General features: G+C 41.7%; 1 protein-coding gene across 1 annotated transcript in view; it reads left to right on the forward strand.

Moving 5' to 3' along the window:
• Positions 1-731: 731 nt before the first annotated feature.
• ARMC2 (armadillo repeat containing 2) overlaps positions 732-19,334 on the forward strand; it is a 107,530-nt gene continuing 88,927 nt past the window's right edge. The window contains exons 1-3 of the mRNA XM_045865275.3: positions 732-960; positions 9,927-10,187; positions 10,665-10,737. Coding sequence (XP_045721231.1) covers positions 9,970-10,187; positions 10,665-10,737 — 291 coding nt within the window. The 5' untranslated portion in view covers positions 732-960; positions 9,927-9,969. The remainder of the gene's footprint in view (positions 961-9,926; positions 10,188-10,664; positions 10,738-19,334) is intronic.

Below are 19,334 nucleotides of genomic sequence, written 5' to 3' on the forward strand. Positions count from 1 at the left end.
TCGTTGAGCGTCTGCCTTCGGCTCGGGTCATGGTCCCAGGATCCTGGGGTCGAGCCCCGCATCGGGCTCCCTGCTCGGCGGGAAGCCTGCTTCTCCCTCTCCCTCTCTCTGCTGCTCTGCCTACTTGTGCTCTCTCTCTCTGTGTTAAACAAATAAATAAAAATCTTTAAAAAAAAACAAAAAAACAAAACAAAACAAAAAACAGCCAACAGTTTAACATTCATTCATTGCCACGTGCATAGCGCTTTATATCTATTTTCTCATTCAGTCTTTGTCACAACTACAAGACCTAGCTAGGTACTACTAATTATCTCCATTTTACAAATGAGGGAACTAAGAGGTTAAGACAACTAGTTCAAGGCTATACAGGCTGTAACTTGGATCAGCACATCCTGACTCTTAACCCTAAGCACTAAGCTGCCATCCTGCTTATTGTTATTTAATAGAGGTGCTGAGATCTCGTAGACTCTCAACAAATAGGGTTCGGTAAGCTGCTAATTTAAAAGGGAGCTCCGCCCCACACCTGTCTTCTAAGCGGTTCCCTCGCACTCCCCCGCCTCCAGCCCTCGCCCAGGATCCTCCCCGCACCCCGCCTGCTCGCCTGCCCGCCCGCTCCTGGCCTTAGCGTTCCTACGCATGCGCTTGGGGGACCGGCGCAGGCCCAGTGGCCCGGCCGCGCCGGGAAACCTCCCCGTCTCTCCTCTCCCGGCCCCGCCCCGCCCCGCCTCGCCCCGCCCCGCCCCGCCCCGCCCTGCCGCTCCTTCGCGGCTGCGGCTGCCTCGGGAAAGCTAAAGGATGAGCTGAACCTCCGCAGCTGTTACTGTCACCAGCGCTAATCACAGCGGCTTTGGGTCTGGCCGGAAGCCCCCTTTCCTGCGCCCAGTCCCAGCTCATTTCCTGTCCCGCTCCGCCCGCCCAGCAGCGACCTGGCTCTGCAGGCAGGCGGCCCAGGCGCCCGGGGTAGGTAGTTTGTGTACGGTTACCATGGAGACGCTGGCCGGCCCGGCTGAGCGGGCGGGCTAGGGGCTGGCAGGAGGGTGGGCTGGCAGGCAGAGTGACCGCGCTGCTGTGCTGTGTCCTGGCCTGAACCTGTGGAGGAGGGGGCATTGCCGGGAGCGGGGAAGCCTCTGTCCGCACGGGAGGGGAGGCGTCCCCCGCCGGGTCACCGGGGACCTCTCCTGCTGTCGTCCGCCTTTCTGCCCAAGGGTGCATGCTCTCGGCGTCGGCCGCGGCTGTCCTTATTTCTGTACACTGAGCGTTTAGTCAAGTGCGTGGAGCCTAACAGAAGCTTGGAAATATTAATGAAAGTGGTAAACCAACGGGCTTTGTCTAGGCAGACAGCGAGCTCGCCACGGTCACACAGATTGTACCTGGGCTCTTTTAGGCAACAGATAGGGAGGGCCCCAATAAATAAATAAAGGTAACAGTATACATTAAAATACATCATATGTACATATAATGCCTTTTATCGTCCGTTCCCATGACTATCACAGCGGCTCTTCCATCCCACTCTAATTTAGAATTATTTTAACGTGGTAGAAAAGCAAGAAGCGCTTTATTTGTATCCTATTTTGTGAATCTATGAAACTCTGATTAGTTGTTGATTTGGCATACCTGATATTCAATAAAATACCTAATAAAAATTATTTTTCACAAAAAAACACCTTCCATTTAAATTTAACTTACAAAATTTACGGAAACACTAAACAAACGTCATTCCCTTTCATTTGCAATTTCTTTTTTTATTTTTTTTTAAGATTTTTATTTATTTATTTATTTGAGAGAGAGAGAGAATGAGAGAGAGCACATGAGAGGGGGGAGGGTCAGCGGGAGAAGCAGACTCCCGCTGAGCAGGGAGCCCGATGCAGGGCTCGATCCAGGGACTCCAGGATCATGACCCGAGCCGAAGGCAGTCGCTTAACCAACTGAGCCAGCCAGGCGCCCTCTTTTTTTATTTTTAAGATTTTATTTATTTGACAGAGAGAGACACAGCAAGAAAGGGAACACAAGCAGGGGGAATGGGAGAGGGAGAAGCAGGCTCCCAGCTGAGCAGGGAGCCCCATGCGGGGCTCCATCCCAGGAGGCTGGGATCATGACCTGAGCTGAAGGCAGACGCTTAACGACTGAGCCACCCAGATGCCCCACAATTTCTTTTTTAAAATGCAGTTTTTTATTCATGGGAGAATTTTTATTGTATCCTTTTATGACATAGTGCCTGGGTCAGGCACTTTTTCTTAAGGGCCAGATGCTAAAGCACTTTACATGAATTATGTTATTTAATTATCAGAACAATCCTATAAGGCAATTATGGCCATCCCTATTTTACAGATGAGGAAACTGAAGCTTAGAGGCATACAATCCTTGCCAACGTCACACAGCTGTGAATTGCCAAGAGGGTATATGAACCTCTACTCCAGCAATGCATTTAACCACTGCCTCTTTGGGTGCTCATGTTAACAGAAAGGTTTTTCAAAATTGTGGAAAGGGTCTTGAGTGCAGATGGCCCCAACTCACAATGGTTCAGCTTAAAATTTTTCAACTTTACTGTTGGTGAGGAAGCAATATATATTTAGTAGAAACCATACTTTGAATTTTTATCTTTTCCCAGGCTAGCCATAGGCTCTATGATACTCTCTGATGATGCTGGGTAGTGGCAGCCACTTACTATGATACACTCACAACCATTCTGTATTTTTATTTAAAAAATTTTTTTTTAATTTAAAGATTTTATGCATTTATTTGAGAGAGAGAGAGAGAGAGTGCGAGCATTCACCAAGTGGGGGAGGGGCAGAGGGGGAAGCAGACTCCTCTGGGGGGGGGTGCTCCATCCCAGGACCCCAGGATCAGGACCTGAGCAGAAGGCAGCCACTTAACCGACTGAGCCACCCAGGTGTCCCCCAGCCATGGTTTTTACGTTAAGCACAGTATTCGATAAATTACACGAGATACGTACTCAACGCTCATTATAACGTTAGATGATTTTGTCCAACTGTGGGCTAATGTAAGTATTCTGAGCACGTTAAAGTTAGGCTATGTTATACTATGATGTTCAGTAGGTTAGGTGGATTGAATGCATTTTCGACTTAATGATATTTTCAATTTAGGATGGGTTTTTCAGGATGTAACCCTATCATAAGTTGAGGAAGATCTGTATTTGATTTGCAGGGAATAGAGGGTGGAGATGGTCAGCCTTTCTCTTGTTGCAAAATATCTTTAAAGAGCAGTGCTGCATTTAGCAGGGAGACTGGTTCAGTAACTATTAGCAGCAAAGAGAAAGACAGGTCTTGATAATTGGATACAAATGTTTACAAATTCAGGTAACTTAGCAGCAAAGAGAAAGACAGGTCTTGATAATTGGATACAAATTTTTACAAATTCAGGTAACTATTAGCAGCAAAGAGAAAGACAGGTCTTGATAATTAGATACACATTTTTACAAATGAGGACTCTGAAATTTTCCCTCAATGAGTAAGAAATATTTTGTAAAAACGAAGATCTCCAGTTTCAGATTTTCTACTGCTGGTGATGGTCATCCTCTAGAGGTCCTGTGGACATCATAAACTCAGGACAGTGATGCAAGGCAGCTCATAGCCTTTTTCTTCTTTCCCTTCAAAGTCTACTTCTCCTGTTTTCTTTTAAAAGGTCTCCGGGCCCTCTGACCTCCTCCTCCAGGTTTGCATAAAGTATCACCTCTGGCTTCTTGCTGTCCTCTCAGCTGCTAAATCCTGTTGGTTCTTCTGCTCTTGTTGCCCCTCACTTGTTCTCATCTCTCTTCTTACCTCTGTTTCACCTTTACTCCTTCATTACAGGCTTTCAATGCCTCATTCACAGATCACACTGTTAATCAAGTCTTACTCCCTGCCAGGCAACTTGCAGTGAAGGCAAGAAAGGAAAAGGGAGCTGAATTTGATCTCATATTACCACTTGGCATCAAGAATCAAATGCCATTTGACAGGGTGCCCTGCTGACTCAGTAGAGCATGCAATGCTTGATCTCAGGGTCATGAGTTCAAGCCCCACACTGGGCTTGGAACCTACTTAAAAAAAAAAAAATCAGATACCATTGAAATAAAGTCCCATAGGCCTTCCTAATCCACTGTAACAAATGTCTCCAATGAAAGAAGCCATATTGCCTTCAGCTTGATATTGCTTAGCTCAGATCTGTATTGGAAAATGGAGTTCAGGGGCACCTGGGTGACTCTTGATTTCAGCTCAGGTCATGATCTCAGGGTTGTGAAACGGAGCCCCAAGTCAGGTTCCGAGCTCAGCGGGGAGTCTGCTTGAGATTCTCTCTCTCCCTTTGTCCCTTTCCCCTGCTCATGGGTGCTCTCTCTCTCTCTCAAAATAAATAAGTCTTGAAAAGGGAGAGAAAGAGGAAATGGAGTTCAGCGATTCAACAAATGTGGACCTTCAGCCGTGCCTCACATAGGGAACCGTGGCTCAGAGTCAGGTGAAGCAGCACCAGGGGTGTAGGGGGAGGGTGTATTGACAGAGGCCAACTGGTGACCTTGTAGATTATGGAGGAGGAGCACCTAACTGAGGCTGGAGGACAGGGAGAGGCATATCCAGGAATACTTCCTTGAGGACCTCTAAGAATTAGTTGACTGATTACATAAGAACTACCTGATTTAGGTATTAAGATACCTCGAAGTAGAAAATCCCCTTTTGCAGTGTTTAATAAATAGAAGAACTACCTGATTTTGTCCCTTCCAGTCTTTTCCCTCCTTCCCATCCTGCCCACTCCTGCCAGATCACATCATGCCTCCAAATCTATTAATTGCTCACCAGCTTTTTGTGTTTCTTGACCTGCCATTCAGTTCTTTCTCTGGTCCAACTCCAATCTGTATTTCCAGAGCTCATTCTTCTCCAGCACACAGCCCATATGTTCTTGGCACTCTGCCTCGGCTCACTCATTGACTTCGCTTGAAATTCCTTCTCTACTCTAGACCTAATGTCAGCCACATGCTTCAAATTCAGCCCATTTTTCAGAACCCAGCTCAAGCATCACCTCCTCCAAGAAGTCTCCTTGACACCTTCTCCCAATCGGAAATCCCTTCCTTTTTTTTTTTTTTGTAACCACATGGGAGTTATTTCAGTGTTTTTCATTGCCCCCCTCAGTTCCTAGCTTGTATTAAAATCATTTGGGTACAAGTAGAGTTGACATTCAGCGGGTACACCCCAAGAAAGCTGCTCCAGGTATGAAAATATTGGCATGTGTCTGTATTGGTGCATAAATAGCTGCAGCCCCAAGGCCTCTGACGGCCCTGCCTCCTTCCACCCCATCTCATGAGTAGTAGCTTGAATGTCATGTGTGGGCACATGTCACAGCTTCTGTGCTATTGTCTAAGACTTCATCCTTCACAAAACTGTTGTAGGGATTCACTGAGATGATGTACTTGAGACTGCTGAGCATAGTGCTTGGTATGAAGGCAAATGTTTAACCAGCATTGGTGGTCCCTCTTGCCTGAGAGTGAAGACAGTATTTATTCCTGTGTTCCCAGAGACCCGAGGGCTTTGCACATAGGAAACAGTTAAGCCATACTAGCTCAGTGGATTTGTTCCAGTTGTCAAGAGAGTTTTTGTAAAGTTAAAATTTCTTTATAAAATAAAAGTTAAAATAGTGATACTATTCTGTCATGGTTCAGGCGTACTTTACTATAAACAGACAAGCTTTCAAACTCTGAGTGATTGTTTAAGTTGGCAAAAATCCTCTATAATAAGAATTTGTAATTTAACAAAGGAAAAAATCCTTCCCTCGCCCCTAAAAACATGCTTCTAACTCAGTTCACTTGTGTCACTGAAAATTTCCATATTTGATTTAGTTCATGACATATTAATATTGATATAATAATAATAATAGATTAACTGCAGATCTTACATTACTGAAACTGCTTCTCACAATGTAACTGTTAAGGTTTGGGAGAAAGAGAAAGGAAGAAGGAGAGAGAAAGTTGTTTTAGAATTTGTGGTAAAAATTTATGAACAAAAAGATTTTTAAGCCCATTCTTCTACAGTATTTCCACCAATATTTGATCAATCTAAATTCCTGTGTGCCCAAATAAAGTACAGAATTGTTAGCACTCAACTTGAGTAAATATTCCTGCTTCATTACTCCATGAAAGAGTATCGTTTTCCATGCAAACTAAAACACAGGCTCTCAGTCAGGAATGATGGTCCATTATTGTTCATCCAAAGCACTTTCTCTAATCTTTTTTAGGTTTGCCAGATCACCTTTGACATTGCTAGACTTATTAGTGCTATGTGGGGCCAAAGGAATCACAAACCTGATTTGGGCTCTGGGAGAAACCTATTCATTGTGTAGGAGCTTCTCACTAAGTGGTATACCTTCTTACTGCAGTGGGCCTTTTAAAAACAAACAAGCAAACAAAACTGATATGGCCACTTGAGTTAGTTGTGATGGGACTGAATTTACATAATTATGCATCCAAAAATAATACAGGTATCCCCTTCTTTCTGAAGGTTCGTGTTATATCACTTTGCTTTTATGCGAGACCTGCAATAGCTCTGTCTTATAAAAGCAAAAGTCCTCTTCAGATTTCTTGGTGAGTGAAAACAAGTTATTAATGTAGGTCTCGCATAAGAGCAAAGTGGCAGGGGCGCCTGGGTGGCTGTCGTTGAGTACGTATCTCGTGTAATTTATCGAATACTGTGCTTAACGTAAAAACCATGGCTGGGGGACACCTGGGTGGCTCAGTCGGTTAAGTGGCTGCCTTCTGCTCAGGTCCTGATCCTGGGGTCCTGGGATGGAGCACCCCCCCCCCCCAGAGGAGTCTGCTTCCCCCTCTGCCCCTCCCCCACTTGGTGAATGCTCGCACTCTCTCTCTCTCAAATAAATGCATAAAATCTTTAAATTAAAAAAAAAGGGGCACCTGGGTGGCTCAGTCGTTAAGCATCTGCCTTCGGCTCAGGTCATGATCCCGGGGTCCTGGGATCGAGCCCCACATCGGGCTCCCTGCTCGGCGGGAAGCCTGCTTCTCCCTCTCCTGCTCCCCCTGCTTGTGTCCCCTCTCTCGCTGTCTCTGTCAAAAAAATAAATTAAAAAAATAATTTAAAAAATAAAAGCAAAGTGGGGAGATGCTGTACTCTTCACACCATTTTGGCTTACCAGAGTTGTTTTTTTTTTTTTTTTTAAAGATTTTATTTATTTATTTGAGACAGAGAGAATGAGAGAGAGCACATGAGAGGGGGGAGGGTCAGAGGGAGAAGCAGACTCCCCGCGGAGCAGGGAGCCCGATGCGGGACTCGATCCCGGGACTCCAGGATCATGACCTGAGCTGAAGGCAGTTGCTTAACCAACTGAGCCACCCAGGCGCCCCGGCTTACCAGAGTTTTAATAAGAATGCTCAGCTTTTAGATGGCAGGGGAAACCTGCATATATAGCTCTACAAAAAACACTTTATACATATTTTAAAAAATTAGCCTTGACTATTTTAAAAATAAACAGCCAGTCATATCAGAAGCACTAGAAGTAAAATGTACTTGACCTGTCATAGGTTTTTTTTTTTTTTAAGATTTTATTTATTTATTTATTTATTTGAGAGAGAGAGAGAAAAACAGCATGAGAGGGGAGAGGGTCAGAGGGAGAAGCAGGCTCCCCGCCGAGCAGGGAGCCCGACGCGGGACTCGATCCCGGGATTCCGGGATCATGACCTGAGCGGAAGGCAGTCGCTTAACCAACTGAGCCACCCAGGCGCCCGACCTGTCATAGTTTTTGTTAGTTGTATTAATGTACATGATTTTTGGAGACCTTGCTTAAATTCCAAATCCTGTATCAAAAATTCCTAGAAAGAAAATACCTAGAATAGGACTGCTTATCGAGTAATTTTTTACTGTTTTACCTCACCTGGCCTTTCCATATGAAAGGAATAGCATAAAAACCTGCAACTCGTGTTGGTTTTAACATTTAAAAAATTTTAAATTAAAAAATGTGCTCCAAAGGCTAGTGTTTTAAAGTATTCGTCCTTCTCTGTAAATATTTATCTGTGCTGGCCAATCAGGTATTATGACTGACCAAAAAGAATCACGTACATGACCAGTTTTCAAAAATAATAAAGTACATTTAACATTTAAAAAAAAGAAAAGAAAGGAATAGCATATCATTTGTAGTTTTCATCATACTCTTTACCTCAAAAACTTTTAGGGTGAGGCCTGGGTAGAACCAAACAAATGTTCTTGTTGTCTGTTGTTATATAACAACTTAATGTATAGAATCATAATATAGTAAATCTTCTTTACTTGTCTAAGGAATCATCTGTTGATTCCACTTATGGAAATGAAGTCTTTTTAGTTTCCTTGGGCATATGTCACAAAAAATGTTTCTTTTTTGCAAAAGTTATTCTAAAATTAGGCACTGAAATATAGGAAAAATTTCCAGGCCTCTTTCTCCTTAGAGATATAATATTTTCAGGGATCTGGGTTGTTGTTGTTTTTTTAATGAACACCTAATACCATATAGTAATGAGAATTATGTTTTCTAAATCTGGACTGTTTTCAAATTTAGAGCTATAGAGGTGTCCTGCCAAGTTAACCAGGTGTCCCTGGGGACACACCAGCATTTAAGAAGAATCTGCCTTCTCATGGCCCTTGCACATGACTTTAACTGAGAAAGCTAGCCTGGGAAAGAATATTTGATGTTGATATTTGATATTTATTCATCTAGGACACTATCTCACATGGAAGGTGATTTGAATCCATTCATTCAAATACATCATGGGTAAATGTGGGGCTGAACCTTTCCCTGAGTTTACAAACTACATTTATAAAAGCAAAAATAGCTTGGAAATAGGCCCCATCTATCTAAATCTAACCTTAAACTCGCAGTTTATGTGCAGGACAATAGAGGGAAAAAAGGGAAAATTTAGTTAAAATTTTAACAGAACCCCTCAGTGGTTTTTTTTTTTTTATAGATTGGAGAATACGAGATGATTTTCTCTTCCTCGTCTGTCCTCTTTCATGATTTATCCTCTTTCTCTCCAGGTTTAGCTTTCATCCTGGCTCTCTTCCCTGTACATCATTTCCCTTGAGTGCATGTATTCCCATAGGCATAACTGTGCACATCAACCTATATTTTTGAAAGCTTTTCTTCCACCCTGATCTTCTAACTGTAACTGCCTGGTAGATTTTTAATTAAAAATTGTTTGTGAGGGGTGCCTGGGTGGCTCAGTCGGTTAAGCATCTGCTTTCGGCTTGGGTCATGATCCCAGGGTCCTGGGATCGAGCCCCGCATCGGGCTCCCTGCTCCTCAGGAAGCCTGCTTCTCTCCTTCTCACTCCCCCTGCTTGTGTTCCCTCTCTTGCTGTGTCTGTCTGTCAAATAAATAAATAAAATCTTTTTTAAAAAAATAAAAATTTTTTGTGACAGTGCACCTGGGTGGCTCAGTCAGTTAAGCGACAGACTCTTTTTTTTTTTTTTTAAGATTTTATTTATTTATTTGACAGAGACACAGCGAGAGAGGGAACACAAGCAGGGGGAGTGGGAGAGGGAGAAGAAGGCTTCCCGCCGAGCAGGGAGCCTGATGCGGGACTCGATCCTGAGACTCCAGGATCATGACCTGAGCCAAAGGCAGACGCTTGACGACTGAGCCACCCAGGCGCCCAAGCGACAGACTCTTGATTTCAGCTCAGGTCATGATCTCAGGGTTGTAAGATCAAGCCCCACATCGGGCTCCACGCTCAGTGCAGAGTTGGCTTGGGATTCTCTCCCTTTTCCTCTCCCTCGGCCCCCACCCCCCGCTCACAGGCTCTTTCTCTCTCTCAAATAAGTAATAAATTAAAAATCTTTAAAAAAAATTGTGACTTTTTCTAGTTTAATATAGAGGAATGGCTTAAGCATATGTAGATGGGTTTAAGCACTCTTTTCTAAACTCCTGGATGAAAATAGTTAATATTTTGTACCATATATTTGCAGCGTGTGGTGTCTACCTGAAGAACATTTTACGTTAAAAGGAAAGATGCTATCTCCAAATGATAAAAAGTTAGAAAAGCTGGATCCATTTTATCGACCTTCTATGTCCAAGCAGAAGACCAGTGCAGAGATCATAAGTGAAGCACGAAATGCTTTAAGAACAGTTGGGACCCAAAGACCATTTACACCACGGGAAGACCAAAGAAAACTATTCGGGCCTGCATCTTCAAGAACACTGGAAAATAGACCTCCTTCCTCCTTCAGGTAATGACATTTCTCTTGTTTGTACACTTGGATATGTAAGCCACCAAATGACATTTTCCCTTAATTCTAGTTATGAATAGTTGTTTTTTTAAGTTTGATGTCTGCTAATTACACCTCTTGTATCTATTCAAGATTCCTAAAGATAAGTCCAGACCTTGGGTTCAAGAAGTTGCTTTGGTTTGAAATGGTGAATAGTGGTTGTCATACCAACTCTATGAAGTGATATGAACAGAGCTTTTTTAAAAAATCACTATATACATTTCTTCTTTTCATTATTCAGTATTTTTTAATTCCCCTAAAAGCAATGAAAAAAATTAATAAAATGTTTTAAGTACTATGATTTTTTTAAAATTTGCTTCTTCCTCAAGGCTTATGCATTAAATGCTTTTACTTGTTTTGGGGCTAGAGTTAACTAACATATACTGGAAATAAATGATTCTTCACAAACTAATATTTCTGTTCCATATCCTCTGCTAGCCTCCATGCATCCAGTTTTGAGTCATCTGATTCCAGGCCCATCTCTGGTGCTCGTCTCAGTCCGCTAGAGCTTGTGAGTACTTTATATTACCATGAATGCTGTGAAATGGAATTGGCCCAACATACTGGGAATCAGTACTTATATATGCTAAGAAAATGATCATATAGACTTAAGTATACTGATAATTTAATACAAAAACAATTTCTTTTATATTTTTTCAAATTTAATGTTTTGAATCTAATGAAACACTTCTATTATTTTCCTATAATTTAATAATATCAGAAATAGTAACCTGGCAAACAGAAAGTTTTACATTTTTTGTTTTTCACAATTTTTTAAATTATGTGTATGTTATTTTATTTTTAATAGTAACATATACAAATAAATTATATATGTATGTACATAAAGAGTCAAAGGTTTGTTACCCAGAACACTCCAGGGGTCTCCTGTCCCCTTATTCTTCATTCTACCCTTACCAATGACTCTCACTTTAAACTCTTTTGGCACCTTCTTTTGGTATTTACATCCAAAATTTTAAATAACAGTGTCTTATTCCTCTCTGACTTATGAGTTTGAGGAATTATCTAATGACTTCTCACTAAGGAAGATGAAGATTTAACTCTTGTCTGTCCTCCCACACATCCTCACAACACATTCATCCTTTTTGTCCCCACTGCTTTTCCCAATATAGATATATCATAATTTTGGTTAGATCCCTTTTCTCTATGATTATACAAATCCTGTTTACAACTGAGTCTTGAACTAATGATGATTACTTCTCCTTCCCCACACCACTTTTTGTTTTCCCTGGTGTTAATAATTGCCTTGCTTTTGTGTTTTGTATTATTACCATTTCAACTCCAAACTCTTCCCCAGGGATCTAAATCTCCTTCACATATTCAGGTACATGAGGTATTCTGTTGATTCATCTTTTTGGAGAACCTTCCCCACTTTCTCCCAAACCATTTACCCTTGGTACTTGCACACAGCTTGCTTCTCCCTCTTGTGATGGCTTTCCTGTCTCCTGTATCCCAAGTTTTTCTCTTTCTTGATTTACTTTTGGAGTACTTCCTCCAGTAGCTTCTAGAGAAAGGGTTTATGGGAAGTACTTTATTTGAGACCTTGATTGCTGTTTTTTCTCTCTAGAAGTTTGTAGGATTTTTCTTTGTTTCCAGTGTTCTGACATTTCATGATAATGCACCTTTGTGATAGTTCGTTTTCATCCATTGTGCTAGGCACTTTCAATGAAATCTCATGCCCTTCAACTCTGGGAAATATCCTTGAATTATTTTGGTGTGTCTTCCCCTCTTTGGTCTGTTTGCTCTTTCTGGAATTTATTATTCCAATATGTAGGAGTCCCTGGACTGGTACTTCAGTTTTCTTTTCTTTTTTAAATTTTTATTTCCCATCTTTTTTTGGAAGACATTTTGTCTTCTAATCCTTTTATTGAGTTATTTTCATTTCTGCTACTGTATTTTTAAATTATTTAATTATTTTTAATTTCCTAAAAGCTTTTTCCCTGCTCTAAGTTATCTTTTATTATGTATACTATTCTTGTGTTTCATGATTATAGCGTCTTTTCTGAGTATATTGATGATAATTTTGATTTTTGAATTATTTCCTTCTTCCTTTAAAATCTCTGTTGCGCTTTGTGAATGTGTGTGTGTGTGTGTGTGTGTGTGTGTGTGTGGCTTAACAGAAATTTATTTTCTCACAGTTCTGAAGAGTAGAAGTTGAAGATCAAGGGGGCATTAGGGTTTATTTCTATTGAGGCCTTTCTCCTTGGCTTGTAGATGGCCATCTTCTCCTGAGTCTTTACATGGTCTTCCCTCTGTGTCTCTGTTGCATTTTAATGTTTATTTTGGTTTCTCTTTTTCATTTCAGAGGCTCTCCTCTGATAGCCCATGCTGCTAGTTTGGCTGCTCTTATTTGAAAGTAGAAGCATGTGGAATAGATTGGTCAACCCATAGGTGATACCTACCCACATCATGGAGGACTAGCTGGGCTGTGTTGTTTGTGAAACCCCAGTAGTAGTATCTTTAGGGATTAGCAGTGTCTTTAGGGATTTCCCTGTGGCTAGTTAATTCTCTAAAGAAGTATCTTCTAAGCTCTTGCCTAGAGGATAAATGCTGGTTGCTAACTTCCAAGAACCAGCTGGAGGAAGAAGGTAGGAATACCTAGCATTCAGTAGGTAAATATTCAGTTAATATCTATATTTATCATAAGTACCCTGACACTTACCTCTGCATGGTTAGCCTGATTCAGAGCCCTCTGTTTTACCTTCTATATGGAGCAAATCTCCCAACCATGTAGCGTGACTACATGGAGCTGGGAGGGAAGGAGCTACACAGACTTTCAGCCAATCCTTGTTATTTCAGTCTCTTCCCCTTGTAGCTCTGCTGCCACAAGTACCTCGTGACTTTCATGGAATGGGGGGTGTTAGTCAAGCTGTTTCTTGATTTTTATTACCGTATATATGTGTGCTTATTTCTGTGTGTGTGTGTGCACGTTTGTTTTTGATGAACGATTTGAAAGTAAGTTGCAGATCTTTTAAGACTTCATGCATAAAAATTTAAGTGTGCATCTCATATGAACAAGGACAATCTCCTACATCACCACCATATTATCATCAGAGCTCAGAAAATTAACATTACTTGGTTATATCATCTAATGTACAGTCCATGTTCAAATGACCCCAGTTGTCTCAAAATGTATCTTATATTCTTGAAGTACTCAACAAAATGCCGCCATGAGGAAGGTTATGCTTGTTCTCATATTGTAGATGGCAAAAATAAGGTTCCAATGTAGTAAGCATGGACCAATGTGCAATAAACACTTTGCCAGCCATTGCTGACACATAGTTTCTTACACTTGCAATCTTGGAAACCACTTGGGTTTTGAGCCAGCTACAGGAGGGCCCCTGGTTTAGAAGCCCAATGGGTCTACCTTGTTGTAGAGTGGCTCTCTGTGTTATGATTCTGGCATTTGACCCCCTTGAATTGTTTTTAATATTCTGTAGTTTGGGGAGATTCACTCAGTTTGGGCCTATTCTATCCTAAAAATCTCTAGTTCTAGAGTTAACCTAGTCAAAGCCAGTCCTTGTCAAACTGGTACAGTTTTTGGGCTGCAGGATTAGGTATTAGGCAGAGTAATATTGACATTTGCCTCTGTTTATGGTCATTTTAATTATCTCTCTTTACTGCAGAATGGTTAGGTGCTATGTGCAAAGTAAAAGTAGACCCAGTAACCCATGTTGAGTAAAATAACTCCTTTAGTTTGAACTCCTTTTGTTATAGGAGATTGTGTAAGGGGCTTAAGTATATATTTCATTTTAAACTGTAACTAAAGTTTGGGGCCCCCAGTCAAAAAATTCTGAAAGTGAACTTATACTACCTGTCCCTCCACCTTCTTTCCTCTTTTCCCTTTCACCTTTGAGAGAACCATCTGACTCCGAGAACCACTGTCCTGGCAAAAGAGGGAGCTTAAGGGAAGGAGGAGTGCAGGAAGAGGGAGTGGGAACAAGGAGACAGCTGGAGGCTGGGACTGGGGTATCTCCTAGTTAAGGGGCTCATTTGCTGAAAGAATTTGCGAAGACCTAAGGGACTGAACTTCAGCACTTTCTGGCTTTGGGTTACTTTCTCAGGCGAGTTTGCCTTTTAATAATTCCTCAGCTAGCAGCCAATCAAGGAAGAGGGACCAAGAAAGCAGCCCATTCAGCTCACCTCTTTGAGCTTTTATGTTTTCCCTTCTCCCCATTTCGACCCCTCCAGCCACCCACCCCCGGGTCCGGACTGTGCTCCCCCCCCACCCCCATACCCTCTAGCAGGTGGTGGGCTGCCTCCCCTCAGGGGTGCCCTGGCCCCTGACCGCTCGGGCCTCGGCTGCCTGGCCTGACTGGCTGGGCAAGGTCCCCATGAGCTCCTGTAATCCTGCCAGACAGGAGGGAAACATGTATACCTACTTGCTATATCGGTGTGGCCCTGTACATCTGTTTTCTTTTGTAGCAGCTCCCCACCTTCCCACGACAATTCTGACACATGGAGCTGTTGTTGGGTGGCAGTCGTTATTTCTGTTTTCATTCTGCTACCCTGGTTAACTGGTGTTCAGATTTATATACACAGGAACAGCTGCTCTCTTACTTTGGATTGTATGAAGTAGGAAAAGAGATGTGACCCTGCAAATAAATAGGAGGTTTTTGTCTTTCATCATTATTTGTGTCAAACAGAATTCTCCCTGTGTTTCCTAAACCTACAAAGTCTAGTTGTTTAGGCCCCAAGTATTTTTATTAAACTTTTTATTGACATGCTGAAGAGACACAGATATAAGAGTGCAGCTTGATAAATTTACACAAACTCACCTCACTCTGTAATCAGCATTCAAAAAGAAAAAATAGATTATTACCAGCACCCCAGAAGTTGCCTCCCCAGGATGACTACTGTCTTGATCTCACAGCATAGATTAGGGTTTTTTAAATTGTATTTATTTATTTTAGAGATAGCGAGCAGGGAGAGGAGTGGAGGGAGAGGGACAAGCAGACTCCACGCTGAGCTCAGGGCCTGACAGGGGGCTTGATCCCACGACCCTGAGATCATGACCTGAGCCGAAATCAAAGAGTCAGACGCTCAAACAACTGAGCCACCCAGGCACCCCCAGCATAGATTAGTTTGAGCCACTTTTTAAAATTTTACAGGAACCAAGCTCCAAGTATTTGACAAGTAAAATAATATATTTTTAAAAGAAAGGGACTTGGAATCCCATATATACCTTGGGGATAGGGGAATCCAGGGTAAGAGAAAGCAGAATGAGAATGTCAAAGCGGTGTTTTTTTTTTCTGTCACTATTCCTGAATGGGAACATTGCCGCAGTGAGTCACATGCTGAGAATGACAGAGGAGCCCAGCATACCTGTGGAGAAAATCATAGTAGTAGAGATGCACATACAGTTGCCACATCCAAAGGTTATGTGCTTGTAGGAATTTTTTTTTTAAACAGCTTTAGTAAGGTATAATTGATACACAATTGTATGACTCAGGGTTTTCCAGAAAAAAAGAACCAGTAGTCAGATAAATACATACATACTTATATACAGATATATAGAAAGAGATTTATTTTGAGGGATTGCCTCACATGATTAGGGGGGCTGAGAAATCCCCGGGTCTGCGGTCTGCAAGCCGGAGGCCTAGGAAAACCAGGCCTGAAAAGCTATGGGAGAGAAAGTAGTAGGTAGCTGGTGGTGTGAGTCCCTGTCTGAATGTGAAGGCTTGAGAACCAGAAGCACCAGTGTCTAAGGGGAAAAGATGGATGTTTCGGCTGAAGCAGAGAAGGCAAAAACACTCTTCCTCACTTGCACGAATTTTTAATATTTGCTTTCTAACTTCCAAAAGGTCTTTTAGTGTGTGTGTGTGTGTGTGTGTGTGTTCTGTTGCTCTACAAAAGAAATCCTAGCAACTTTCTGAGGTGGGCTGTGGCCGACTCCCCTTCCCATAGAATAGGGGAGACTCCGCCTTTCTGTCTTGTGACCCAGAGGAACCATGTCAAAAACTGGTCAAGGCCCACCATGCTGGGGTAAGAGTCAAGGCCAGGCAGATTCTTTAAATGTTCTAGGAATTTTATCTTGTTCGATTGGGTTGTTCTATGAGAACAGTCTTTCATTCTTCCACAGACTCCAGCGGTTTTATCAGCCGGAACAGATCCTACAATCTGACTTTCCCAGTGTCCTTAATTATACTCGAGTCGCTGGTTAGTGTCATGGCACACAAAACGAGGGAGGTGAAGTCCTCAAGGGAAAATTTCAACGTCCTTGCAATGTTCTCTGAGTTCGAAAATGAAGTGAATCTTATAAGAAAAAAGTTTTTACTGTTTTGCTGCATAAAAGCCAATTTGCTCCTCAAAGTGGAAGAACGTGTTGTAGAAGCTGGCAGGATGGAAATTGATGGCTTGTTTAGCAGTTTTCCCTTGAAGAACTAAAAATGCTTACATGTATTACTTTATACTTTTTACATAGTCCAGTGAGATACGTGTTTAAATGGAATAAATAATTTTTGTTAAGGACAGGAGTCACATGGGACTTATTTTTCATTATACAAACAATGACAGATTTTGCACTTGGAAAATAATGTCTTTTATCAAGGAGCAGTTAAGGGGTTTTATCTTGCCATCCAGAGATAATTGGGTTATTTTCTTTTGGGTAAAAATTAACTTTGCACATGTTCCCTTTTTATAAGATCTTTTACTTAATACCCAAAACATTTATAATGGTTAGGGCATCTATAAAAGAAGCCATTTGCTTTATTCACATTATTATTATTTGGCAGACTTTTCAATCTTTGTTTCAAGATTCAAGGTACCTGCAGAGTACAGGCATTCTGAGATAAGACAACCTCATATGTACATTTAATACTGAGATTATCCTTATGTATTTCATCTTTCATAACTATAACTAAAGTGCTTGTTTTCCTGTGTTATACTCTTACCTTTTTTGTTACCAATAGCTTCATGGTCTAAGTCACATTCTTATGAATATTTTGCAACAAGGTAGGGAGACTAAAAAGTAAAGGGACTATTAAGTAAATATAGCATAATTTATGCAGACAAGTGAGTGTTGTCTCCTTCAGAAGAGACCCCTCTGAATTCAAAACCTTTTTTCCAGTAAGGTTGTGTCAGAGGCTAGGGTCTTGGCTTTTTTTTTTTAAGATTTTATTTATTTGAGAGAGAGAGAGAGAACAGGCATGTGCGCATGAGCGGGGGGAGGGACAGAGGAATTGAGAGAAGCAGACTCCCCTCTGAGCAGGGAGCCTGACCTGGGGCTCAATCCAGGACCCTGGGATCATGACCTGAGCCGAAGGCAGATGCTCAACTGACTGAGCCACCCAGGCGCCCCTAAGGGTCTTGGCTTTTGACACTTAAAAGTAACTTGGAAACAAATCTGTTAAATAAAGGGTAAAGGGAGCTAGCATTTCTCGAGCCTCCATAACAGGAGTTTTATGGATGTCAATGTCCCTGCAAGAAGGAGACTATCTCCATTTGATAGCTGGGCAAGTTCAGAGAAGTAAATGGCCTGCCCACGTTCACATAACTAGAAATGGATTACACTCCAGTTGGATTTGATCCCAGAGTCATTTACTCTTCCCCTATATTAGGCTGATTATTTTGTTTACCCTTTTTCTGTGTTTAGAAAAATGTATCTCTAAAGTCATTAAGCTAATTTTTTTCTGTCTGGTTTATGGATTGATTCATATGAAATGAACAAGAGGATACAAGAAATATTTTGAAAAATATCATTATTAAAATAAGCAACTGCTTAGAAGGAGAACTCTAATATGTTCTATGTTCTATTAATGTATATGAGAAAATGAATGTTTGAAATTATGTGTTATATATGATACATAACCACACCCTCACCCATTTTTCCAAATCGTCTTACTTGAATTGCACATTTCAAGAAATGTTCATTTCTTTTTTTTCTTTTTAAAGATTTTATTTATTTATTTGACAGAGAGATAGCGAGAGCAGGAACACAAGGAGGGGGAGAGGGAGAGGGAGAAGCAGGCTTCCCGCTGAGCAGGGAACCCGATGTGGGGCTCGATCCCAGGACCCTGGGATCATGACCTGAGCTGAAGGCAGACGCTTAACGACTGAGCCACCCAGGCGCCCTCACACTGGATTTCTAAAAAATGTGTTGATTTACCTATTAGATTGAAAGTCACTCATTCACATATTATGTAAGTGATTTTAGGAACTTTAACTCGATTATTTTGGTTAGAGAGCTAAAAGCACCTGCTGCCATAAAGTTACTCTTTCATAAACAGATAATCATGTTAAAGTTGGAGGGAGGAAGGGTGGATCACTAAGCAACACCAAAAGTGGGAGTTTAGGTCCCTGTGAGTTTCTGGCCCTGGGTTGGATGCTACCATCTGGAGGTGAGACTACAGGGTGCTCTGGGTGGCATAGTGCCCAGTGCTTCGGTGCTGGTATTTTTTAAAGTCTTTAAGGAACTGGAATTTTGCCAGTAATGTTCATTTTCTAAGGGTATCAGCATGGAATTCTTGAGATGTAGAAAATAAAACATTTTTAAAAAGATTTTATTTATTAAGAGAGTGAGAAAGAGAGCACAAGTGGGGGGCGGGGAGCAGAGGGAGAGGGAGAAGCAGACTCCCCGCTGAGCAGGGAGCCTAAAGTGGGGCTTGATCCAAGGACCCCAGGATCATGACCTGAGCAAAAGGCAGCCATTTAACCAACTGAGCCACCCAGACACCCCAAAACATTTTTTAAAGATTTTATATTATTCATTTGAGAGAGAGAGTGGGGGGGGGGGGACAGAGAGAGAAAGAGAGAGATAAGCAGACTCTCCAGTGAGCGTGGAGCCCAGTGTAGGGCTTCACACAGGGCTCCACACGGGGCTCGATTCCAGGACCCTGAGATCAAGACCTGAACCACCCAGGCACCACGAAAATAAAACATTTTTATATTGTAATTCCAAGACAACTTCTTGTTCTTATGTTTTAGACTTTATAATCTAAATTATTCAAGAATTTTTATATTCTTAAAAAAATACTTTTGTGGAGTCCAAAATATGTAAAGATAGTACTTATATTCCACATACTTCTTGGCATATACAGGTGCTCAGTGTTATCTGAGCTGGCAAGAACACAAAAATTTACAAAACATTTT

The sequence above is a fragment of the Mirounga angustirostris genome, unplaced genomic scaffold (genome assembly GCF_029215605.1).
Source record: "Mirounga angustirostris isolate CCGP_5_RB_7025 unplaced genomic scaffold, mMirAng1.0.hap1 SCAF_8, whole genome shotgun sequence".
NCBI lineage: Eukaryota > Metazoa > Chordata > Mammalia > Carnivora > Phocidae > Mirounga > Mirounga angustirostris.